Here is a 27093-nt window from a genome sequence, read left to right as displayed (position 1 = left end):
CTCGGAGGGGCACTATCAACGGCTCGGTATGGTTACCATTGATACATGTGGCTCTTGTAATAATTTCTTGTGTCTTGTTTTTTTGCATACAGAAAACAATTGCTTCGCCAGGACGTGGTATTTTGGCCATGGATAAATCCAATGCTACATGTGGAAAGCAGTTGGATTCAATTGAATTAGAGAACACCGAAGCTAACCGTCAAGCAAGGCGTAAAATTATATATGAAGAAAGTGTTATGACTTAGTTAAAATATAATTTTTATGTGTATGATTTTATAATACTTGAAATATTATGACTGTACATGATTTTGTATACTTTTTGGTTAATATTAAAAATATTTTGACTTAGTTAAAATATGATTTTTATGTGTATGATTTTATAGTATTTACAATATTATGATTGAAAATAAAATATAACTAAATGGTGTTTATGAAATAGGGTGTAAATAGATATAATTGTTCATTCATAAATGACGTATTTACACCCGATTTTTACTAAAATAAGGGGTAATTAAGAACATATTTACACCTGATATTTATTAAAATAGGGTGTAATTAAAACATAATTAAGCCCAATTACACCCGATTTTTATTAAAATAGGGTGTAATTAAAACGTAATTAAGTCCATTTACACCCGATTTTTAATAAAACGTGTAATTAAAACGTAATTAAGTCCATTTACACCTGATTTTTATTAAAACAGGGTGTAATTAAAACGTAATTACGTCCAATTACACCCAATTTTTATTAAAACAGGGTGTAATTAAAAACGTAATTACGCTCAATTACACCCGATTTTTATTAAAACAGGGTGTAATTAAAACGTAATTAAGCCCATTTACACCCGATTTTTATTAAAACAGGGTGTAATTAAAAACGTAATTACGCTCAATTACACCCGATTTGTATTAAAACAGGGTGTAATTAAAAACGTAATTACGTCCAATTACACCCGATTTTTATTAAAAATAACGGGTGTAAATTCGTTAGACATTTCTCACCCTGTGGATATACACCCGATTTTTATTAAAAATAATGGGTGTAAATTTAATAAAAAACGGGTGTAAATTAACATTTTTGTACTAGTGAAACTAAAGGATGCTTTGCAGTATCCTAATTCTAGAATTTGAAACACCTTTTAGCCAACAAAATCCTCCTTTCTCCTCTCACTTTAGTAAAACTGTATTTTCACATTCGTTAACTCCTAAATTGAAACATTAAAGCATCATCTCATTTTAAACAAAATTTTATTCAAATTAACCTTTTTCTATTTTGAAACGGGTTAATACATATTTGCACAATTACATGAAGGAGGGACTCGAGGAATGTCCTTATAAAAGTTGAAAAAATCTAGGAACTCATGCACGCTTAAGGTTTCTCACAGGGGAGTTTCACAAAAACATATTTTATTTATTTTTTTAATAAGCAATTTGAACCTAACGGGTTTCGAACCTGAGACTTTGAGAGGAGCAAACATATTTTATCTTTTTGTCTTTATATCTCACCTCATTATTTTAGAGGTATTTTATATTTAAAATTTATTTTTGCAACTAAATTATATTTTTACAGCTAAATTATACTATTTTAAGAGTATTTTGTGTTAAAAAAAATTTACTTTTTGCATGAGTAAAATATTTATACACTTTCGATGCATGATTATTATTATTATTTTTTTAATTCACAAGTAAATTAATTTCTAAAATATATGTTATTAGTCTAATTATATGTCAAATGTTTTTTATGGGTCAAAGTCAAATTCTAATATTAATCTAAATATTTTTATAAATGATGCCTACAAAAAAATTAATATTTGTGTACGGGTAAAATATATTTGATTCATGTATTTTTATAAACGGTGTTATTTTTATATACGGGAAAAAAATTTATTATTGATCTAAATATTTTTATATACGAAAATTTACTATTGATCTTGATATTTTTATAAATGATACCTAAACATAAATAATATTTGTATACGAAAAAAAGTCTATTATTGGTCTAAATATTTTTATATAGGAAAAATGATATTTATGATCCAAATATTTATGATTCATAAATGGTATACAAGAAAGAATCTATTATTGATCTAAATATTTTTATATACGAAAATTTACTACTGATCCAGTTATTTTTGTAAATGATACCTAAACATAAATAATATTTGTATACGGGAAAAAAATCCATTATTGATCTAAATACTTTTATATACAAAAAATAGTATTTATGATCCCCTAAATTTTGATTCCAAAATGGTATACCGAAAAAAAATCTATTATTGTTTTAAATATTTTTATATACAAAAATTTACTATTGATTCAGATATTGTTGTAAATGATACCTAAACATAAATAATATTTGTATACGAGAAAAATTTATTATTGATATAAATATTCATATATACGAAAGATGATATTTATGATTCAAAAATGATATACGAGAAAAAAAAATCTAATATTGATTTAAATATTTCTATATATAGAAAAATTTAGTATTGATTTAAATATTTGTTTTAACCTTCTATTTAAATAAATATATTATATAAACAAATGCGTGTACTAGACCAGAACTCGTGCATATGCACGAGTTTGTTACTATTTTTTTTTTATAAAAGATTATAAATCTTGATACTTTTAACAAATAATTTAGGATGTTAAAATCTGGCGCTAAGAGAAGGAGTGAGATGTTTAAAAATAATTTGTTTGTTTTAATTAATTATCATTTTTATATAAAATACAACTTTTTTTAAATTTTTTTATCTATATTATAATTATTCAAAGATTGATTAATATGCACTGTCACGATCAATTCATCACTATCATTTATCACTATCATCCGTTTGCTTTATTTTATAGGTAGTTAAAATAAAAGTTAACATTTTACTAATGTCTAATTCTGACAATATAAAGTTATTTTATACTATTGTTCATTCTAATTAAATTCGATGGTTTAACTTATACATTATATAAATATTTTTTTTATATTATTATAAAATTAATGTATGATTAAAAATATTTTATTAGATTTTTTAAATAGGTTGAATGGATTAGATAATGAAACAAATCCATTCTCAATTAATTTTTTGTGATAGATAAACGGAATGAATTAAATGAACAATAACAGTTGATCAAATTATAACTTCTGTCTTCTAGTATAAACTAGTATGTGCTATAAATTCAAAGTTTGACTTTAGTTATCAGAGCCTTAAAGTATTTATTTATTGCAACTACCTGTCTGCATGTAGTTTACGATAACTCCTCACATAATTTTTTTTAATCTTTATTTTCTTAATTTATAAAATAAATAAATATTAAATAAAAAATAAAATTTTATAAATATAAAATATTAATATTATTAAATACTACAAAGCTATCAATTAACTTACATAATTTATCTCTGTATTTCTTAAAAAACATTTATGCATTACAGTTGTGTGATATGGTTGAAATCACCATGTGCATGATGCACGTGAGTGAAGAACCATCACGTGATAAAGGGTATTAGCTTAGCTGTTTGACACGATGAACACTTCTGAGAGCATTTAAGTTGAAATAGAGGCTCCATTCAAACAAAGCCATGTGGATTGTGGAGGGTCTTCCTGGACTCCACTAAACATGACCCATAATAACCATAACAATCTCTATATGTAATTTATAATAGGGAAATGCTAACCAGTGTCTTTGGAGTACTCTTTAAGTAATTAAAGTGGTAAATTTTTATTAAAATGTGTGTATTTAATACATTGAAAATATATTAAAAATTGAAATGTTGAATATTTTCTTTATTTAATATACTTAAAAAATGTCTTAAGGGTACTGGTTAGTCAGATCCTTTATATTATTACTATTACATTAGTAATGAATTTTAGCTATTGATTTGAAATTTAAAAATTCAGATTTTAGCTATCGTTACAAAGAAAGATTCTTAAAAGTTTAAAATTAAGTAATAAAGAGAAACCAAATTTTTGGATAGTAACACTTTTTTCATCAACATGATATAAACTTTTTGGAACATTGTTCATTTTAAAATGTATGCTCATAATCCCTCCCTAAACACAGCCTTAAAACAAGGAGGGTCTTGTCACTTGTCCTAATTTAGCTAAAACCCAAGAAAATGAGGTAATTAAGAAATCTCAATATGTAATACAATTTGAGTAAGAAAGGATAATGTAATTAATACAAATAGTAGTTGAATGATAATCACCACTAATAAGAAGTGTTAGTTGGTTTATATTTGAAGTTGATACAACATCTTATCCCTCAAAGCTCCACTTTACCTTACTTATTAATCACAATATTTCTATTTCACTCCAACCCAACAACAACAACACTTCATATCATATCCTCTCAAATCTCAAACCAAAACTTAAACACATTTCAAATCACTCTTTTTCTTTTATCAAAAATTCAAAAGTGGGTCTTAGTTCAATCTTGATTCTTGCCTTTAAAGATTAATTTTTTTTTCTTGCTTCTTAAGCAGCCATATAGTTCATAGATCTGAGACAAAGAGTAGCTGCCCAAAAAAAAAAGCACTACACATTATTTAACTTATTTATCATTATAATAACTATAAAACATAAGGTGTCATTTTCTAGTGGCATTAGGTATTATTAGTTGATTTTTTTTGTTTGTTTTATCTCTATGAAAAATTTGAATTTAAACAGTTGCTTTCACGCCTCGTTTATACAATCAAAACAGATGACTTAACACAAGTGATATGTAATAATTGAGTTAATTGAGCGTAAATTATTGATCTATAGTTCGATTCTGAACAACAATTTTTTTATATTTCTATATTAATATAAATAAATTATTAATCAATTTAACTGCTAAAATAATTTTTTTTCATCGCAAAATTTTGAGTTTGATGTTTAACAAAAAAAAAAAAAAACATATCTAATTATCAATCTTCTATAATGAGGAAAAATACAAAAATAAAAAACTCAAAAAATAGTACTTTTTTCTTAAGTACACAATTTTTTTCTTGCTTTGTGTAAACACATTTTGGTTTGTTTAGGATTCTCTTTTACTCTTTGCTTTTGTCAGTCCTTGGGTTCTGAGTTTTTTTTCTTCTTCCCCCAAGTTGAATTTATTGTAGTAGAAACAAAACCAGTGCCATTCTCCAAATTCACCATTTTTCTCACCTCCCTCAAAGTCAAACTCTTTCCACTCGATCCACTCATTCCACCGCTAAATTTTCCATCTTTGGTTTTCAGCAAGGTATGTTATGGAAAAGGAAAACACTTTTGCCCCTATTTTCTTCTGAAAATGGATAATTTTTTGGTTTTTGTTACATTGATTAGTTCAGATATGGAAATGAAATGATTCAGTTCAGTTGGAATGAGTCTGAACTTTTATTTTTTCTATATAAGGGAATGAGATTTTAGGGAATTTAATTTAGAGATCTAGCATTTTTGTTGCATTATTGTTATTTAAGATAGTTTAAGAAGGTTATTTATCTTGTATAATACTTTTGATTCTAGATCAGTGGGGTCTTAAGTTGGTTTGAGTGTTGTTTAATAGGATTTGCTTTTAAGGTTTGTTTAATTGAGGATTAAGTTATGTTATTAGTAGAATAATAGCTTTAAGTTTGGGTCTAAACACGAGTTTGTGAATGTGGATTCTTTGATTCTTTTGTGTTCAGGTTGCTACATAATTTGGTGTTGGAGCTGAGAATGAAAACGGAAACTTTGTGTTTGGTGTGATTGATTTTCTGGAACAATGTCGAGAGTTACTAAGTGGAAGATTGAGAAAACAAAAGTAAAGGTGGTTTTCCGACTCCAATTCCATGCTACACATGTAAGTTTCCTATATTCTATGATTTTTACTTCATTTTTCTGAGTTTGGGAATTTAGGATTTCAGTTGTTATATTGCGTTGATTAGACTTAGAGGGCCAAGCAACCTTTGATTTGACCCGCTTCAAATATTTTACATGAAAAGAAAAAACTAAACAAGGGAAGCAGAGGGTCAAGCAATCTGTTTTAATGTAAAGTGACAAACTTTTCAGTGGCCGTGGCCCCAAACAATATATAAAAAGGCTTAGTATCAAGTTTAAACGGTCTATGGCTTTAACTCTAATCAATTGCTCTTATTCAGAGAAATATTTAGCATACTGAAGCAGTTATTAGGTTCGACATTTTCCTGACTTGCTGAAAAGTTAATCAAGCTCTAGATAACATCTGATGTATCCGAATCTAAGTATCCAGTTCTTTATAAGCTCATTTAGAACTCATTTGTATTAGTTACTTCAAATTTTTCATACCTCTGGATTTGTTATGTGCTATTTTAAATTGTCATCTTGAGAGTGTAACATGAACGGAGCTACTTCAAGTTCTATATCTGCTAACATGGCCCTTAATATAGTCAGCACTCAACATTTTTGGGTGATATCTTGGAGAGAATTTTTATCTGAGCAGTTGCCATGGTTAGTTAATTTTTTTAATGAGTCTTTTAAGTCAAGGCGATGGATTGTAGACGTATAGCTTTGTTGATTCTTAATCTCATAAGTCTATATTTAATCAACTTTACTTTGAGTGGGTTATTATTTTTCTGTTTATAGGAAAATGTTTGTATATCAGTTATTATGCAAGTCTTTCTCTTTCAACAGGTTTATACCTTGTTCTTTTAACCATTAGTTCAAATCCGTTGAACTACCCAACCCCAGACTGTTATTGTTATTACTGCCATTTACATAGTTGTCGATCTATTTGTTTATACAATTACGGACGGTAAATTTTGTTTTTATATGGTTTAGATTCCACAACCTGGATGGGATAAACTGTTTATCTCTTTCATCCCTGTTGACACTGGGAAGGCTACATCAAAAACAACCAAAGCAAATGTGAGAAATGGAACTTGCAAGTGGGCAGATCCAATTTATGAAACTACAAGACTCCTCCAAGACATTAAAACAAGACAATTTGAGGAGAAGCTTTACAAAATTGTTGTGGGGATGGTAAACATTCTTTTCTTACTTTTGAATGGGTATATTCTATCCTGCTGCATGCCATAGCTTTTAGAGAAGTTTCACATGTGAATACAGAAACCCAACTCAACAAAACTTATCACATTGATTACAACTTGATGCAAAATCGTCCATTATATCGTTCATATTTATGGTGTATATTGAATAAGTTTAATTTTGGATTTTTTAGGTTGCCTATATGTATACTCTGAAATCTTGATTACATTCTCTAAAAATGAGAGACAATAATTAATGATACTTATGACTCATTCTTTTTTTATGTATTAAGTTTATTGTTCAAAATAGTTTGATTTTGATTTTTATGAATAAAGTATAAATAATAATGTATAGAACAACAATTTCATAGTATTTGTAAGTTGTAACTACTTTGTTGTTGCCTGCCACTATTTGAAACACCTAAGAATTGTCTGCATTTTCAAATTAGAGATATTCTTGTGGCTATTAGTCTTGAGAGAGGTTAGAACTTATCTAATTATTTTTTTGCCTTAACCACTTCAGGGCTCTTCACGATCTAGCATTCTTGGCGAGGCCAACATAGATCTGGCTGATTTCGTTGATGCATTGAAGCCTACAGCTGTCGCTTTGCCTCTTAACGGAAGTGAGCCTGGAGTCACACTACATGTGAGGATCTCTGAACTTCATATTCTCTGAAGTAATTTTATTTTGTTTATCAATTCATTCCTTATGCACTTGTTTGGATGTGCTACGGTACATTTACTTGATGCATTTCTGTTTCCTTGGCATTAATATATCAAGCATGCATACTCGTTCAAGAGTTCTTTAGCTGCTTAAGATATCATTGATATCACATTTAATGTTTTTTTCCTCATTGCTTGAAGCCAGGTTGCAGTGCAGCTTCTCACTTCCAAAACCGGTTTTAGGTACCATATTGTGAATTATGACTTTTAAGGATGTACTTTAGCTGGACACAATATACTTATTGAATGTTATTTTTGCTTTTAGAGAATTTGAACAGCAGAGGGAACTCAGAGAGAAAGGTCTACAAACAACCTCTGACCAAGGTACTCATGATGGATCTACTGATAGCAAAGAGTCATCTCCCGACAAGAATGTCAATAATCACATTAATAAGGTATCTTACTTTCTCTCATTACAAGTGCACTCTATATATTTTATATGTACTCCTCTTATCCTTTTCCACCTTATTTGCTTGAATCATGCAATTTTGTTTTTTAAATTTCATTTTCCTCACTGATTCTCCTTTATTTATATCATGAAATTAGGCCAATTCAAGAGGGAAATTGAAAAGGGAATCAAAATATATCCGCCGTACTTCTTCACTTGAAGGAGAAGCAGGGTTAAATGAAGATTACGCTGACTCAGCTGCTGGATTTGATGGCTCTTCTACTACTTCTGAAAGTGTAAATACTGAGAAGCATGATATCTGCAGTACGCATGAAGTGGACAGCCTTAAAAGCACAATCTCTGGTGATTTAGGTGCACTATCCCTTGGTCAAAGTCCTCAGCTAGAGAAAGGAGAAGCACCTGACAATCAATTTCCGCCACAGGACAATGCTTGGGCTCATGGTTGGAGCAAAGACTATTCAGTTGCCGATAATTTGGTTGCTGCTTCCGAAGACTATAGCAGTAGCAGTCTTAAGGGAAGTTTAGAAGCAGTTGAGTCATCTATTCTTGATCTAAAACTGAAGGTGAGCTGTTTGCAAAATCATTCTGATGAAATAGGTGCTGAAACAAAACTTTTCTCTGAACAAATTGTTGCTGAGATATCATCAGGAGAAGAGCTAGCAAGAGAGGTTGCTGTACTAAAATCAGAATGTTCAAAGTTTAAAGATGAATTTGAGCAGCTTAAAAATTCTAAGCTAAACTTATCATTTGCTCGCAATGAACCTACTGAGACAGATAGGGATAGATTATTCCACAATTTACAGTTTAAATGGCATAAGGGGCTTTTGCTCATGGAAGATAAGTTAAGAGATATTCAGAAGGTATCTATGGGACTTCCTGAAAGGGATTTTAGGTTCTTTAACTTGGAGTTGGAGAGAGTGGTTGAGATTTTGCAGGATCTAAAACAAGAATCTAGCGATCCAATTTTTGGGACTAAAGTTGTCAACGGAAGAGAGAACGAGAAAATGGATTTACAAATGGATGGGCAACTTTTAACAGATATTGGGTCCGATGCTGCTTTATTTCAACCTGAGAGCATGACTCGTTATCTTACTGTACCTGGCCTTGTGTCTCATGAGTTTGATTCTGTAGATCCCACCCTTGCAATGAAGGAGAAAATTTTCGAACTTCTAAGGGAGCTAGACGAATCCAAAACTGAAAGGGAAGGATTTGTGCGGAAAATGGACCAGATGGAGTGCTACTATGAAGCTCTTATTCAGGAACTTGAGCAGAGTCAAAGGCAGATGATGGCCGAGTTGCAGAATCTCAGAAATGAACACTCAACTTGCCTATATGCAATTTCCGCCGGTAAGACGGAGATGGAGAAAATGCACCAAAATATGAATGAGCAGATAATGAAATTTTCTGAAGATAAGCACATTTTGGAATCTCTCAACAGTGAGTTTGAAAGAAGGGCTTTGTCTGCAGAAGCAGCGCTTAAAAGGGCTAGATTGAACTATTCTATTGCTGTTGGTCAACTGCAAAAAGATCTCGAACTTCTTTCTTGCCAGGTTCTTTCTATGCATGAGACAAACGAGAATCTCATAAGCCAGACCCTTTCTGATTCTTCAATTTCAAACACTGATGGTTTCCCAGAACCATTGAATTATACTAAAAATTCAGAAGGTCATGCTTCTAATCAATTGCTACGTCAAAATCACAGTTCTTCCTTTCAGAAACGTGTGGGTGAAGACATTTTACTAAGCGATTTGAAAAGATCACTTCAATATCAAGAGGGGTTATACAAGCAGGTTGAAGAAGAAATCTGCCAGATGCATTTTGTGAATATATACTCAGATGTGTTTTCGAAGGCTCTGCAAGAAACATTGTTTGAAGCTAGTCTTAACATTCAGGCCATGAATAATGAAAATTTTCAACTCTCTAGACAGCTGGAGCTTACAAATCAATCAAACGACTTACTGGTATTGAGGTTACAGAATGCTACGAATGATATCCTCTCGTTAACGGAGTACAAGGAGCTTTGCATAGCGAAGAGCAATGATCTTACTCACCAGAACCAAATTTTAGAAGCCAATTTACAAAATCTTGCTCATGAAAACAATCTTCTTACTCAGAAAAGTAATGAGTTGGAAGTCCTTCTGACAGATTATAGAAGTTATAAAAGCCAATACGTTGAGTGCAGTGCAGAAAATTCAGAGTTGAAGAGCTTATTGAAAAAAGAGAGCCTAGAAAATTCCCAACTTCATGATGAAATATCCATTTTACAGGAAGAGTTGAATTCTTTCAGAGCTAAATTTGATGAGCTTGATTCTATGAAGAATGATCTGCAAAACAAAGTCAACTTTTTGTCTAGTAAGTTGCAGGAATTGGTGGCATCATATGATGACAGACACTCTGAACTTTCTCTTGGTAGTAGTTCTGCTTGCTTGGATTCAGAATGTAAGGACTTGGAAGGTCTGTTATTGCAACTAGAAGAGCAGCAACGTAATGCTTTTGATAGGATCCTGGTACTCGTTGAAGAGAAGAAAAATTTAGTGAGTGAAAAACATATGGTTCAAGCATCTTTAAACACAGCAGAATCAGATGCTCTAGTCATGAAACAGCAGTTTGAGTGTGATTTTCAGCAGATGGTAGGTAAAATAAGTGTGTCTGGTATCCAGTTGCAGAAACTTGAGTCAGGTTTTGAAGCGTTTGTTGACAGGATCAGTGCCAGTCTTAAATCTGAAGAAATACACTCTCAGCAGCACAGTGAATTGTTTTCCAGTCTTGATCATTTGGAAGCTGAACTTCAGCAACTTAATTCCAGAAATCACGATCTTACTCAAGAAATTGTAAATCTAGGTACTTTATCTAGTGACCTTGAAATGTGTAAGCTGACCTTAGCAACAATTACAGAGGAGAAGAAAGCTTTGGAGTTGTCTTTACAGGACAAAACAGAAGAATCTGCCCAGTTTTCATCTGAGGTTAATTTTTTGAAAAACAACTTGTCTTCTCTGCACAATCAGTTGCACGATGAAAAAATCTTCAGAGAAAAATTGGAGAAAACGGTTATAGATCTTACCACAGAATTGAGCGAAAAGCAACACCATCTGCAGGATTCTGATATGAACAGACAAGAGCTGGTCCATCTCAAGCAACTAGTCACAGATGTAGAATTTGAGAAATCAAGAATTTCAGATCTTCTACATATGGTTCAAGTATCTTTAAACACAGCAGAATCAGATGCTCTAGTCATGAAAGAGAAGTATGAATATGATTTACAGCAGATGGCAAGTAAAATAAGTGTGTCTGGTATCCAGTTGCAGAAACTTGAGTCAGACTTTGAAGTGTTTGTTGACAGGATCAGTGCCAGTCTTAAATCTGAAGAAATACACTCTCAGCAGCACAATGAATTGTTTTCCAGTCTTGATCATTTGGAAGCTGAACTTCAGCAACTTAATTCCAGAAGTCATGATCTTACTCAAGAAATTGTAAAGCTAGGTACTTTATCTAGTGACCTGGAAATGTGTAAGCTGACCTTAGAAACAATTACAGAGGAGAAGAGAGCTTTGGAGCTGTCTTTACAGGACAAAACAGGAGAATCTGCCCAGTTTTCATCCGAGGTTAATTTTTTGAAAAACAACTTGTCTTCTCTGGAAAATCAGTTGCATGATGAAAAAATCTTCAGAGAAAAGTTGGAGAAAACGGTTATAGATCTTACCACAGAATTGAATGAAAAGCAAAACCATTTGCAGGATTCTGATATGAACAGACAAGAGCTGTTCCATCTCAAGCAACTGGTCGCTAATGTAGAATATGAGAAATCAAGAATTTCAGATCTTTTACAGATATCTGAGAAACGTCTTGAAGATGCTTTAGTAGAATCCTCTTCTATTAGTTGTCTGGAAACCCATTTATCTGAAGTGCACGACTTTTCAATTGCTACAGATGTTGTAATGACCTTTACCAGAGCTCAGTTTGAGGGTCATGTAGAGGAACTTACTGAGAAGCTTCATTCTGCTTGCAGACAAGTTGATGTGCTTTGTGAAAAGAATCTTGATTTAGAGTCTGAACTGAACGCCTATCTTTGTAGAGAATTGAATTGCATGGAAGAAAATATGACATTGTCCACGAGTCTTGACTACCTAAAGTCTGAGTTAGCAGTGTATACTGCTCAGTGTAGAGCACTAATTGATCAAAATAGTGTAACAATATCAGAACTTAAGGAACACAAGAGTAGGACAGAAAATGTCAGCAATTCTTCTTACTTGCGTGAAAGCGAGTGTCGGCTTGAGGTTGTAAGGCTGGAGCAGTTGTTGGAAAGTGTTTGTAGAGATGGGTCGGGACTGTTTTTATCAAATGTAGAAGCTGAAGTCAAATGTATAGTTCTCCAAGGAAAATTGAATGAACTGGAAACTGCAATTACTTCACTGAAACAATCAGATAATGAAGTGATAAGGCTGCAGGACCAATGTAATGAGCTTACGAGGAGGCTTTCTGAACAGGTTCTTAAGACAGAGGAGTTCAAGAATTTGTCTATTCATTTGAAGGAACTGAAAGACAAAGCTGAAGCCGAGTGTCTTAATGCTCGTGACAGAAGAGGAAATGAAGGACCACCAGCCGCTATGCAGGAGTCATTGAGAATTGCATTTATCAAAGAACAATATGAAACTAAGTTGCAAGAACTCAAACAGCAACTGTCTTTGTCAAAAAAACATAGTGAGGAAATGCTGTGGAAACTGCAACATGCAAGTGAAGAAGCTGAGAATAGAAAAAAATCCGAAGCTTCTCAAATAAAAATAAATGAAGAGTTGGGAATGAAGATCTTGGAGTTGGAGGCTGAGTTACAGGCTGTAATATCTGACAAACGCAATTTGCTAAATGCTTATGACCTGTTAAAGGCTGAAAAGGAGTGCTCAGTGATATCCCTTGAATGCTGTAAGCAAGAAAAACAAGAGCTTGAAGCTTCTCTTCTGAAATGCAGTGAGGAGAAGTCCAAAATTGAAGCAGAGCTTACACAGGTGAAGGAATCCATTGAGACATTGAAATCTAGTGTGAATGTTCTGAATGAGGGCAATGACAGATTGTCTTCATTAAATCCTCAAGAAAGATCAACCCCTGCAGCTTTCAGTCACGAACCAGAGAGTGCAAATTCAATCCTCAGCGTGCAACCTGAGGTAACTGACTGATTTATTTTTTATTTTTGTATGTTTAATTATCAATTATTATTGAAATCACCTATTTTCTAGGATGATTAAATTTTATCATTTTGTGCAACATGCTCTTGTGAATATGCAGAGAAGAAACAAGAATTTGTGATAAGTTCATTCTCTAGGCAAATGTTAATAAATTAGTGAATACGTTAGTTTCTAGGGTTTAGACATTCATCAGCTCACCATCTGAGTTGTCCCCTTGGAACATGTGGGAAAGATTTAGAACCGGTTATCATTTCTTTCTTATATACTTTATCTTACTGCAATATCAAAAGTACTCCTTTCTTCATCAATCTTGAGTGACATGCCTTAATAATTTATTTTCATTATTCTTTCATAGGATCCTCATGCATCTAAAGTTACGAATGGATGCCAAATTCTCGGAACTGAAGAGGACTTGCAAAAAAAAGAAGAAAACAAGCACCTGGCTTTAGCTGAAAGTTTGAAATCTAGCATTGACCACCTGAATAAGGAGGTAAGTTTTTAAGATGCATAAACAAGTTAAGTTTCAATATTTGCATTTTCTAATCCTTCAGTTGCTACTTTTACAATTGCGTATACAAATATGATATTTAAGTTTTGTACTCTGTTCGCAGTTGGAAAGGATGAAAAACGATAATATGCTTCCTACAGAAGATGGTCAAAACCACGAGTCAAGTTTCCCAGGTCTGCACAGAGAACTGACACAGTTACATGAGGTAAATGTTTTTTTTTTGTCTTGTTTACAACAAAACATACCTTTATCTATTAATTCCATTCTCTGCTCAGGCCAATCAAGAGTTAGGAAACATGTTCCCCGTGTTCAATAAAATCTCTGTCAGCGGTAATGCATTAGAAAGGGTGCTTGCTTTGGAGATTGAGCTTGCTGAAGCATTGCAAACCAAGAAGAACTCAAGCATCAAATTTCAAAGGTACATTCTTCTTTACAAAATAATGAAATATGTTAAATACTGTTGCATGAGCATGTAATGAAAACTTGCACTAAGATCATTCCACCCCAAGTTTGATACATTGTTTCTCCATTGTTCCAGTTCTTTCTCGAAGCAACACAGTGACGACGAAGCAGTATTCAGAAGTTTCAGGGATATCAATGAGCTAATTAAAGATATGTTAGAAATAAAGACAAGACATTCTTCCACAGAAAAAGAACTGAAAGAGATGCATGACCGTTACTCTCAATTAAGTCTGCAGTTTGCAGAAGTTGAAGGCGAGAGACAAAAACTCATGATGACTCTTAAGAATCTTCGAGTACCCAAGAAAGCTCCAAATTCTTCAACCCTCTTCAGAGACCATTCCTTATCGCCGCACTAGGGTGCCATTTTTTAGTTTAGTTCACCCCTTGCACAGGCCAATAATCCATGCTTGGTTAAGAATTACGATACTCGCCTGCCCCATTATAGATAGAGATATATAGATTATGTTATATAAGGGGCCCTATGAGCTATATCAAGAGTTATTATATTTTTGCAAGGGTTGATGTTCTATTTTGTAATTTTCAAGATGCAGATAATATTTTGTGTAAATAGAGTAGTGTTTGTCATTGACTCTTGACTCTAAGAATCAATGTATACCATATTCATCCCTGTAGCTTGTTTTACCCTAGCACTGAGTGTTGTAATTGTTTTTCTGTACAGGAACAAGATCTTACAAGAATATTTCTATTTCAACTTCATGTTGATAACTAGTTTCTTGCCTTCACTTTTATTATTATCTGGTTGAATTGTGTTTATAATCTATGTTTAAACTTTATGTTTATAATATGAATTATGTGAACACTTTTATGAGTATTATTTAACTGAGCAAATCATTATTTTATTTTTATTCAGCAATTACGCTCTCTCTCCCCTCTACATAATTAGAACCAGTTTTCATTTGATTTCATACAGGAACTTTGTGATACAGTTGGTACGATTTAAATTCATGGTATGATACATATTTTTTTAAGAAAAACGGTATTGACAACATCGAGAAATTTTTAGAGAATTTCTTTATCCACCTCCCTGTCTTCTTGGTCACCTCTGGCGAAAATCCTAAAATGTCCATAAACTTCGGAAATGCATTTTCGAAGTCACTTTTTTATGAGAAAAAAGTGGTTTCGGAAATGCACTTCCAAAAACATATTTTTTTAATGAAAAAAAAATGATTTCGGAAATGTACATCCGAAATAATGCCTTTTTTCCAGAAAATAGGTGAATTCGGAAGTGCATATCCGAATTCACCCCCTTGGAAGAATTCGGAAATGTATTTCTGAAATAAGGTCTGATACAGAAGAAAAATAACAAACAACAACGATTCGATTTATTTAAAGGGTGAAGATTACAAAGATCACATTACATAAAATTAAAGTTACATATTGTTAAACACGGGTAGGTGAGGATGAGTCAACATTTTGATAACGTCGGCCTCCGATCTTTGAAGTTTCGCATCCAACTCGATTGGACCCTTCGAAGAAAATCGGTCGAACATTGTCCACAAAACCGCTAAATTTTCGTCGTTCTTGACCTCGAATGAGGTGAACTCAACGTCTCCCTTGTCGTTTAGCGATGGCGAGTGGTACTCAAGCTTGACGACCTTCCAATTTTTCGGATATTGCAATAGCGTGTTGAGCGACGTTATCGATTCCGCAAATGGCGTGTCGCGCGAGAAGCGGAATTGCAACGACATCGGGTAGCCACCAGTGAAGTAGACGAATGCTAGGTGGGGGTAGGTTTGTGTCATCGGTGTTTTGTGGTGTGATGAGGATGAAAAAGAGTGTGTTGTATTTATAGACTTATTGGAGTAATAATGGCCCAATAAACCTTATCTTACTTTCAGTGGATGTTTCGGAAATGAACTTTCGAAATAAGTCCAAAAACATGTATATTTCAGAAATGAACTTCCGATTTATGCAGAAACAGAGGTGAAAAATCAAATTTTGTGCATTGCATTCTGTTTTGAGATAACAATAACAGTTACATACAATATAGGCACAACATAAACAATGACAACATTAAACATACTTATATTATATATGTATTGAATCGGTTTGATTTTACATGGTAAACGATAATACATACAAAAAATGACACGCACCGGTCATTACAAAAAAAAAATGGCCCGGTTAAAACAAAAATTCGCCGAACTAATCGGTGGCGCTTAGATCTAAAATCGGTATATTCTTCGACCGCTCTCTATTTTCCTCACGCTCTTGCTTCATCATTTCTTCAAACTCCGTCATTCTTTCAACGAAAGGATCCGGCTAAGTCTCCGTCTCATTTGTATGATGTGCCGTCCACTGACAAGAAGTAGCCGGTATAGGACACCCCAGTTTCAAAAAAACTTGCACAAAGTGGCGCGATCTTAGATACCCGATACATATGATGCGGCTCGACGCGTACAAATACGGTCGACTATGAAGTGGAAAGAATGTCTCACATAATCTAAATCTCGTCAAATCGACACACACCCGATCGTACGCACTTGCTATGAGATGACCCATATCGGGGAATGACATCCACTTCGAAACCGGGGCGATACTGCTTAGTGATGGAACAAGTGAATCATGAAGTTTCTCAAAGTTTTCTTGATTTTCATAGAGTCGGGCGTAGATGTCCCTATGCCAAGTGAACTCCGAAATAAGTGCCCGTCGAATAAGAGTGTGATTTTCTTCTCCTTTTTCGAGCAAACCCGCAACGGCCCGATATCCACAATTGTCGTCGGCTCCAACATCAACTATGTTATCAATATATTTGTGCATAAAAAGCGGCATCTCATCAATGTAGATCATAGGAGATTTTTTGATCGGAGGTGTGCGAGGCGGCTTCGAAATACGCGCTCCTTTGTTACCACTACACTTGGACTTTGGTGTTGGTGAATCCGGGATCAATGCATCAACATGTTCAAAGTAGGAAGGAGATCGTTTGGTTGATGTGTCTTCTTGGGTATTTTTCAGCTTTTTCGGCGCACCTTTTTTTTTAACCGGTTGAGATGGCGGTTTCAAATCGGTGGTCGTCGGAGATGGTGATTTTGGAATCATTTTCTTTCGGCGGCTCGAAATCATCAAAACGAAGCCTCTTCCAATGGTCGATTACCTCATTCATGCGTATCAGTGAATTCAACTTCATCTTTTTAGAAAGTATACAAGCACAAGGAAACCCGTATATTTTTCTAATTGTGCACCCGCATTTAGAACTATCCGGACCCGTTGTCTCCGCCCGCTTCGCTTCATGAAACATAAAATTCAATTCCGAACGGGATATGTTGTAAATCAATTGCGATAGTAGATTTTGGCCCTTAAGCCGGTGTTCCATAACCGTCTTGCTCCGACCGAAAGATGTTTGAATTTCATTGTGTTGATTTTCGAGCATTTGGTTCACGGTGTCCCATCCCCGACACAAATCCCCCTTGCTATCACCCAACCATCTCTTCAACGCCGCATGTGTGGATTCAACTCGGTTAGTTGTAGTGCAACCAAGATGTCTTACTCGATCCGTCCAAGCACAAACAACTTCTTCCTTTACTTTGTCAAGGATAGTGGATTCGACATAATGACAAAAAGTGTTAATAGAAACGCACAAAGACCTAAAGTGTACCAATTTCTCGGTATACATCTCTTCGGAATGTGCATCTAAAATCTCCCTCCATGCGGCCACAATCCTATCCACCACAACACCGGCTTTGATGACTTTACCATTTTCATCCGGCCTATCTTTCGTGCCAACTGCGGGTTTGAGCTTACTTCTCACGTTGCACGTTATGTGATACCGACAAAGTAATGCGGTCGATGTCGGGAAGACGGTATCGACCGTATTCATCAAAGCATTGTCTCGGTCGGTAACAATGACACTTGGCATATTCTTTTGATCAACCAACAAAGACTTGCATATTTTCAAAGCCCATGTAAATTTATCTTCTTTTTCACATTCCAAAAAAGCAAATCCGACCGAAAATGTCTTGTCCGTCGAGGTCACACCGACAATATCTAGAAGCGGAAGCCTATACTTGTTGGTCTTGTACGTCGAAACCATCACAAGAACGGTTGGAAATGTGTTGAACAATTTGATACTTTCGGGATGAGTCCAAAAAATGTCACGCACCGTAACTTTGTCCTCGCACGTTCGGAAGCTTGACACGTATTGGTTATCGCCTAATAGTTTCAAAAGTTGTTGCATTTCCGACCGAGGGCCCATTTTCAAGACTTTAAGATTGTGCCGTTCATTGTATACTTGCTTGATATTTGAAACGCTATCCGGTTTTTTTCGCTTCGAATCGGCAAGTATGTTACTCGGCGCCACTTTGATTATTGATAAATCTGAAATAACATTATTCTCTTCGCGGGACAACCGACACGCTGTTGGATGCCCGTGTAGCTTGGCATCCAAGGCATGGTTATGAATTCCATAAACGACGCTTAAACGCCACAAATCATCAACCCTCCGAGTCACGCGCAACTTAAACGGACACCCACACTTTCTTGATCCCGTGTCTTCGTGTTTTAACACCCGGTTTGTTGGTACATACCTCCCACCCCTCTCGCAATTCAAAACGACAAAAGCTTTTCGTCTACTATTTCCATTGTCGGACCTTAAAATAACAATGCCAAATCCAAGTTTACTAGCTTCACTACGAACCCAATCAAGCAATTGTTCACGACAAGCGAAGCTCTGATCATTTGTAAATTATTGTCGTACATCCACCGTATTGATCATGGATTTAACATCGTTAACCGAATCGTTATTAATGTTGACATCTTCCGGAACTACTACGTCATCGGCAACAATGTTGTCCGGATGCACCATACCTAACAAATGCAAAATTTAGCAAAAATGGTCAAAACTATTTTTTTTTAATACTGCCAGGCATTATTTCGGAAGTTCATTTTCGAAATTTGTTAGGTGACTTATTTCGGAAATGAACTTCCGAATTGATGGAGTTTTCATCACAGAAATAAGCAACAATTTAGTGAAATAGGGGATGAAATGAGAGATGTTTACCTCAAATTATAGCTTTCTATGCTCCCTTTAACGTGATCAACGGTTTGAAACTTGATTTTGAGACGAAAAATGGATTGATATTGATGGAAGTTTTGGAGAGGGTTTGAGTTTGTTTTGGAGAAAAATGATGAAATAGTGAAGGAGGGAAAATGGTATATGAACACATTATTTCAGAAATGTACTTCCGAAATAATAGCTGACTGTTAAAAACAACGTATTTTTTGAAATTTCATGCATTTCGGAAATGCATCTCCGAAAACACCAATTTTTTGGAGATTTCGGAGATGCACTTTCTGAAGTCTGGAAAAATTTAGAAAAAAAATACTTCGGAGATACATCTCCGAAGCAGGGGCAAGTTGGGATTTTCGTTGGGGGTCACTCCCATAGGGGGTCAATAAAGAAATTCTCAATTTTTATCCATCATAATTTCTCTTTTATTGAAAAAGTATTTTATGTATTATAATAGGTGTTTAATGAGACCATATTAGAGTATATTTATATTCATATAAACTGTATATAATAAGGTAATACAATTAATACAATTGACACATCTTGATTCTAATTGATTCTTAACACTCAATTAGTTTGAATATTCATATCCGAAAATTCACTAAATACGAAATATTAAGTTATTTCGGATATGCATATTCGAAAATCCTCTAAAAATAAAATGTTGGTGCGTTTGGATATGCATATCCAAACCTTGAAAATATTTTTGAAATTTCGCCAGGAACCTCAAGAAGTGTTAAGGGTGTATTAAGAAATTGCCTTAGCCCAAAAGAAAAAAGGGTATCACAATTCAATACCGTTTTTCTTACATAAATATTTTTTATAACACTTTTAATGGATTTCAAATTTCAAAATTTCAAGAAATAATTATTTTTCAAAAAATTTCAAAAAATAATTATATAAACTATCTATTAAATTTAAAGTAAAGAACTAAACAACCTATTAGATTTTTAAAATTGTTGGATGTATTGGATCCATCCATAACTTTGAATAAATGGATTGGATTCAACCCATTAACCACTACTTTTCATAATGGATGAATTGGATAAATAATTTAATGGATGAATTAGATGAATTTTGGTTTAATGGATGAATTTAATTGCCACTCCTACCAGAATCTAGAATCTGTAATGTGTATTTGATGATACTTATTCTGATATGTTTTTAGCTGATTTTCCATCATTGTCTGATTTGATGATACTTACTCTTGTGATTCATGTATTAACACTAACATTTGCTCTGTTTGTGCTGAGATTGAGGCTGCCTTGCAGGGTGGCACTTTTCACACAGATGAAGTTGTCGATGAAGCTGTTTATGCAGTTGAAGCTCTTGACTTCTTCCATTAAACAACCACATTCCCTAAAACTTAAACCACTCCATGGCAATATGCTTATCTAGAGAGGAATGAAAAACTCCCGGTTATAATTTCTTCTAACCATGGTTCTGATCTAGAAAAATAAGCTTTTATAGGTTTTGAAGAAGCATAAAAAGGCGATTAAGTAGACATTGACTAATATTCTAGGTATCAGCCCTTCCATGTGTTTGCACAAGATTTTACTTTCAAATGAAATAAAAGCAGCGAGGCAGCCCCTTCAACCAATGATCCTTGATGTTGTGAGACATAACTTTCACGTGCACATTCAACACTTTTATTTATCAGAGATTGTTCTTTGATCCTGGAATAAAAGATGAATGCACTAAAACAAATTTCAAGGTGAGTGGGCACTATCCGAAGCTGCTCCATGAGAGCCCCACTTTGGAAGGAGAGACTGTAAAAGAGCTCTTACTAGAAAAGGTTGCGTATGAAATCACCTACCCTCCTTGAATGTTCGGGTGTGTTCTTTCCTCTCTCATCTTATTTTATATTTATGTTCTTTCATTGAGGACAATGCATGATTTAAGTGTAGAGGAGGAACTTTACTGTTTTTCTTTATTGTTTTATCGCTTTACTAGGTTATTTTCATATTATTAGGACTTTAAATTTTATTATTCGAGTCAATGCATGTTTTGTCGAGTCTTTTTGTGTGGTTTCTGCTATTAATTGATTTTTACATTTTCTTGAGCCATAACAAAGCAAAAAGTCCAGACTTTGAAACATAATGCATCTTTTGAAAGTTTTAGGCTATAGATTAATTTGAGGTTAGAATGTGGAGACTTGGGAAAACTTTACAAGATCGGTATCATTTTAACACCTTAAATCTCCCGAATATGGAAATCGATTTGAATACTTATTATAATATAGCCTTTAGTTCTCATCCTTAATAGCTCTTTAGTAGTTTATCTAGCAGTCGGCACCATCTAGAAATCACACATTAAGTAATTAAGCTAATGCAAATAAGTGAATGATCATGTCCTTAATAAGAAATCTGAATAGGAATTCTCCTTTTAAGTTAGGTGACCTTCACCCGGTGACTTAGCCTAACGGCTGTGAAACCCTCAAGAAAAAATTGTTGTTGTTAAAGTGGTTAATTTTGAAATTTTGACAAGATATGAATCATATTCACTAACAAGCTTATTTACTACGTGTATGAATAGATAACGAGCTTAGTGTGATTGCATTAGAATGGAAGAGAATAAAAAGGAGGATGAGTAAGTTAGGCTTAGGCATAATAACATGATTAATATTGGTTTGTATAGGATGGAGGCTTATGACCACACAATTGTGGATTTGTATTCTTACGATATTCTTAGTGTACAATATTAGTACCTATTGATGCAAGCTTAATCGAAGAAGAGTTTGTAGCCTAGAACAAGTATCTAATTGCTATTATTTTTCACGAGTCTTGATACTATTTTGCTCGGAGTGCAAAAGTTCAAGTGTGAGGGAATTTGATCAGTGTATTTTGATGCACATTCTTCTACTATTGTACTTAGGAATTTGTTTAGTTTGTTTTATTATTTTTACTATTTTATTGTGTTTTTATATTTTAGTTTATTTTTGCCTTTATTTAATTTTCGTATTTAATTTTCAGCATTAGTGGTTATTTGACACCTCTTCACTGTTGAGACCATAACTTGAGCTGCAGGATGCCGTTTTGTGCATTCTGATATACGTTGGAAAGCTAAGAGAAAGAGCTACAAGTTTCATGTTGAAGTCAAAAGCTGGTTCGGGTGCAGAAGTCTCAAGTAATTTGTTAAAGTTGCAAACTTAAGAAATATTTAGTTTTGGGCCAATTTTATGTTTTCTGACCCGATATGAATTAGAATTGAGAATCCTTATTTTGTTTAAGAAAATCAGCCACGGTACTGTTCATCATTCACTATTCACAAAATTATTCTTTGTGTTTTACTATTCATGGATAACTAATCCCAAGTCAAAATCTGCTGATTACAGGTTCCATCATACTTTAAGGTTATAATAATTTCAATTCAAAATATATTCCTTTCAATGTTGTTACTGAAGGTGGAGAAAAACACAAGAAAGGGGGGTTTGAATTGGGTTTTCAGTAGTTTCCCTTTCTTTAGAACTCTCGCGCGAAAGCTTAAGATGTTTCTATTTACCAGAAGCTATAAGCTCTCACTTATCAGAAGCTTATCATTTCTCAGAAGCAGTTTGCCTTCTTAGAAGTTAAAGAATTCTTTGAGCTTCTGATAACTGGAAAAACATTAAACATTAATAAATAAATTAACACCAGATATATCCTGGTTCACTTGATAAACCCTTAAACTAATCCAGTCCACCATTCCGAGGTGATTTCGCCTTGAGCACAAGGACTTAATCCACTATAACCAAACTGATTACAATTGCACGGGAAATAATTGGTGACTAACATTGCACAGACAACCCTGTGACTAACAACCTTGCAAGGGCTACAGCCAGTGACTAATACCCAATGACATGTTCATTGATCCGAGTCAACAGATATAACATTCATTTGCACAACCACCGTTTGTGACTAACACCCTAGCTCAGGAAACCCCTATGACTGACTCCTGCACAAGTCACCGCTTGGGACTAACATCCTTGCACAAGATCCACTTGTGACTAACCAACAATGAATTGTTCAGTGATCTGATCCACATCTATAACATTCATTGACCCCTTTAGATTCATGACCTTCACTCAGTCTTCTAAGAGGATTTCCCACAATGATCGCAACCACTGTCTTCTCGAGCTTCTAACCTTCACTCGGTCACTCAAGGAACAATCAACATTCAGTTGATAAACTTGTGTTTACATGAGTGCTTCTTCTAAGCAGATTACACAAAATATTAAGCACATATTGTTTAACACATTTCCGAGCAACAACTCATGTGTTAAAACAATTTACATGAAGAATCCTAGACCTAAAACAATATACGAGCAACAACTCTAGTGTTCATTACATTGTTCTACAAATATGTATATGATAGAAAGTTGGATAACATCTTGTAGTGGTCTTCTTCTTCATCTTCTTGAGCAAGTTCCAAGCAGCAACTCCTTGCTTCTTCTGATTTCTTCCAAGATGCATATGATGATAGTTGAATGGCATCTTGAAGAATCTTCTTCTTCTGACCAGCTTCAACATATCATCTTAGGCTTTAGCAACAACTAAATTACCCAGTAGTATTTTGATTGGTGTGTGCTTCAGCTTCTCATTTTGACATATGCTTTTGATATCAGCTTGTTAGCATAGTCATTTTCTTCATCAGTTTGTTCATGTTAACCTGTGTTGGTTGAGTTCCATTTCAAACCAAAACACAATTAACAACTGCTACGACAACAACCGTTATAGCAGTATGGACATCAATTTTGACATCTATTTTTGTGGCGATACCAGCGGCATCAATAGCTACTCATAGATGTGATATGAACAACATAGGCGTTGCCAATATCGTCACCTTTTGTTGGATGATTTGGTTTTCTTATATAGTTCTCGAAATAGACGTTGAAGGTTAAGAAGGTCTTTTGAATTCCAACGGCTAGTTCCCAACGGATACAATCAAGCTTTTCTGTAGATAGTACTTTCTTTTGTCTTGTAGCTTGATACATGGGAGACAGCTTCTGAGAAATAGTACATACATCTAGTTGTAGTGGTTGTGATGTACTGTTGTACTAATTTCTTCTTTCTTTTATCTTCTCCTCAATTAATGTACTTCTGGTTTTGAAGTAGTAAGCTTGGAGGAAATCAACTTATCTTCATCTTCCTTCTGATAATGATTCTGATGTGTAGTTCAGAAAATACTTTGAGAGAAAGTAGAATCATTATCCCGTGAGAGTCAGAGTCTCGTTTATCAGAATTGATAGCAGCAGCTTTTCTGAAGGAACGATACTTGACTTCTGATCTGGAGTTGAATTAGACGATGTGGCTTGTTCAGATTTTGTTTCAGAGTCCTTAAAGTTAGAACCTTGCTTTCCAGATATTTAGGCAGCGACTAATCTGAAAATGAGTTCTTCCTTTGTTGAAGGCACTTCTGATTCTTGAAACTTTGGCCTCTGATATTTAGTACATCCTTGAGTATGATCTTCATATGCTTCAATTGACCTTTGATATAACTGGTATGCATTCAGAATCTTCGAATTCATCTTCAAAGATAGATGCAACAACTTTTATGATGAACAAATCTCAGCTTCTGATTTATGCTTGAAAGCTCGATCTTGCATGCTGATTTCTGATGTCGGGGTACTTGTTCTGAATTTGAGTCCTTCTGATTACTTGTGACTTCTGAAGCAACAACTTGTTGAGAAGTGCACAGTAACTTCTTCTGATGATCATTCAACAGCAAATAGTATTTCAGAGTTACCTTGCTTGTTTATGATGATTCTTTGTGGACAATAATCTAGAATCTTCTTGAACATAATATCTGCACACTCAAGAAAACTATTAGAAACTAAATCGTTACATACAAAATATATGTACTGTTATCGTCAAAATATAGAGACTTATTTCCTGAACAAATCTTGCTCTTACAGTTACGTGATCATTATTTGCTTAATTCGATTATCATATAACAGTGTTGATTTAATTCGATTATTATATGCTCTTTAACTGTAATCACATTAGTGTAGCTTATTCGTTACCCAAAACCCCCTCGTTTCAATTGGTTAATTTTAATCAAGAGTCTTTGTGAAACGATACTCGAGTGTCACTTCTCCTTAACTATAGTTTTTATTTACTCGTTTTTGAACCGTGTTCGACAACGGATCAATATTCACCGTTGAAAATGGTCTTTAAGTGCTTGAATAAAGCGTGAAGGGTTTCTAAAAGTACTCCTTGCTTCTATTGTGAGTTGTTTGTGAGGAGAGTTTTTGTCCCATAAATCAAACTTAAATGATCTTGTTAGCTGATATTAGTTTTGCATGTTGGATTGATCTCTATATGAGCTTGAAATTCCCATTCTCTTTACTTTTGTGCTCCTTGATTAGGTTATAATGATCATTCTAATTCGCCCACCATGCTGCACATGCATCAATTACATTCAAAGTATATTTTAACCATGGTAACAATATCAGTTTCAACCAAGAAGGCTCACAAGGATATTTAAGGCGATTGGGTGGATCCTAAGATATTAAGGAGTTTTTTTGCCTGCACTCGTGAAAACGTGTTTGGTCAAGCTTCGAGAGACGTAGATTAAGCTAGTGATTGGGGTGTGTCTCACCCAAGTTAAAATGAGAAGATCTATAACCAATACGATGGGTTTTCTATCCCTTTTAACGAATATTTGTTCTCTATGATAGGATATTGTCTTCTCTTCAATGATTTCAAAGTTAGCGTCTTGAGTCATCTGATGATCGCCCCCTCATAGTTGAACCCCGTAAGTTAGACATTCATCAAAGTCTTTAAGAATTAGTATGATTATAAAAGGAGGTAAGTCAGTCATGATGTTATTCTTTCATATTTTTAAGATTAAAAGCAACCCTAACTATGCAAGTAGTTATGGTTCGTTCTTCTTGTTGCTTGAATATTTTTCACAAGTATTGGACTCAGAGTCACTACCTAACGGGAGTCGGTTCATACACTTACAATGAAGAAGACCTGTCTCTAGGGTAATTGTACTTGAAAACTTAGTTGGTAGCTTTCTACAAATAGTTGAATTATAATGGCTAGCTATCGAGAGGGGGTGAGCAGGTTATACTCGTTTTAGTGGTTTACCACTTTCTTTGTGTGTGCTTTACATTGTGGGGTTTTGATTGATTTATTCATACGCTTGTGGCATTTATGATAGCACCCCCGAGTCTTTGTGGGAGGGCTCTGATCCCTTCGATCATACCTCAGACTCATTGTTACCTTACACGATCACAAAGAAAAGAGATATTTATGAACTCGTGCTTTGTTTATTTACAAAGAAGATATCACAATACACTTTATGAGGTGATTTGTTAAACAAGTAATAACATCAAATATAAATCTGTAAACATAACCAGGTGGGCCTGCCACCGCTTATTCTCTATGGTTTGTAACTTGGTGGGCCAGTCACTCTTGCCTATTGGGTCGGTATGACTTGTTCTTTTTGAGAGAGGCCAAATATTCATGCTCCTTAGTTGGCTAGTGAGGGAAGCTACAATGTTCTCTATGGTCTCGTTCTCCCCCTAGTCTTGCTACAGTGCTAGGTAGATCCTTTTCCCCCTTAAGGTCAGCCTTGATCTTAACCAACTCACTATGAAGATTATGAAATTTGAGTTTGAGATAGACTGATGAAGCCACAATATCTAGAGCTGCTGCAAAAGGTGTGTTAAGAATGAAGTTGTATACAGTATTGCAAGGGACTACAAGGAATTGCGAATCCATGATCCTGACGTCTCTCCTTCCCCCTTATGGATATAATTCAATGTATCCCCACGGGAGGGTGGTCGTGTCGTTGAACCCTTACAAATATGATCCTTCATATTGCCACAAATTTTCTTTCTTG

At 34.3% G+C, this 27093-nt stretch overlaps 1 protein-coding gene across 1 annotated transcript; it reads left to right on the top strand.

The window, feature by feature from the left end:
* Positions 1 to 4984: 4984 nt before the first annotated feature.
* On the top strand, positions 4985 to 14949 carry LOC131662024 (uncharacterized). The gene is made up of 11 exons (XM_058931700.1): positions 4985 to 5217; positions 5642 to 5796; positions 6753 to 6953; positions 7482 to 7604; positions 7827 to 7864; positions 7947 to 8076; positions 8228 to 13246; positions 13623 to 13757; positions 13879 to 13980; positions 14051 to 14193; positions 14314 to 14949. Exons 2-11 carry the CDS (start codon positions 5719 to 5721, stop codon positions 14591 to 14593), a joined length of 6249 nt encoding a protein of 2082 aa, XP_058787683.1. The 5' UTR covers positions 4985 to 5217; positions 5642 to 5718; the 3' UTR covers positions 14594 to 14949.
* Positions 14950 to 27093: the final 12144 nt, after the last annotated feature.

This window comes from Vicia villosa, linkage group LG3 (genome assembly GCF_029867415.1).
Source record: "Vicia villosa cultivar HV-30 ecotype Madison, WI linkage group LG3, Vvil1.0, whole genome shotgun sequence".
Lineage (NCBI taxonomy): Eukaryota > Viridiplantae > Streptophyta > Magnoliopsida > Fabales > Fabaceae > Vicia > Vicia villosa.
This window is presented reverse-complemented; position numbering and strand designations above follow the sequence as displayed.

Coding starts and splice junctions, on each gene's coding strand:
- LOC131662024 (XM_058931700.1), top strand. CDS start 5,719: ATGTCGAGAGTTACTAAGTGGAAGATTGAGAAAACAAAAGTAAAGGTG. Junction 6,954..7,481: donor ACAAAATTGTTGTGGGGATG/GTAAACATTCTT, acceptor TAACCACTTCAG/GGCTCTTCACGATCTAGCAT. Junction 13,981..14,050: donor AACTGACACAGTTACATGAG/GTAAATGTTTTT, acceptor TTCTCTGCTCAG/GCCAATCAAGAGTTAGGAAA.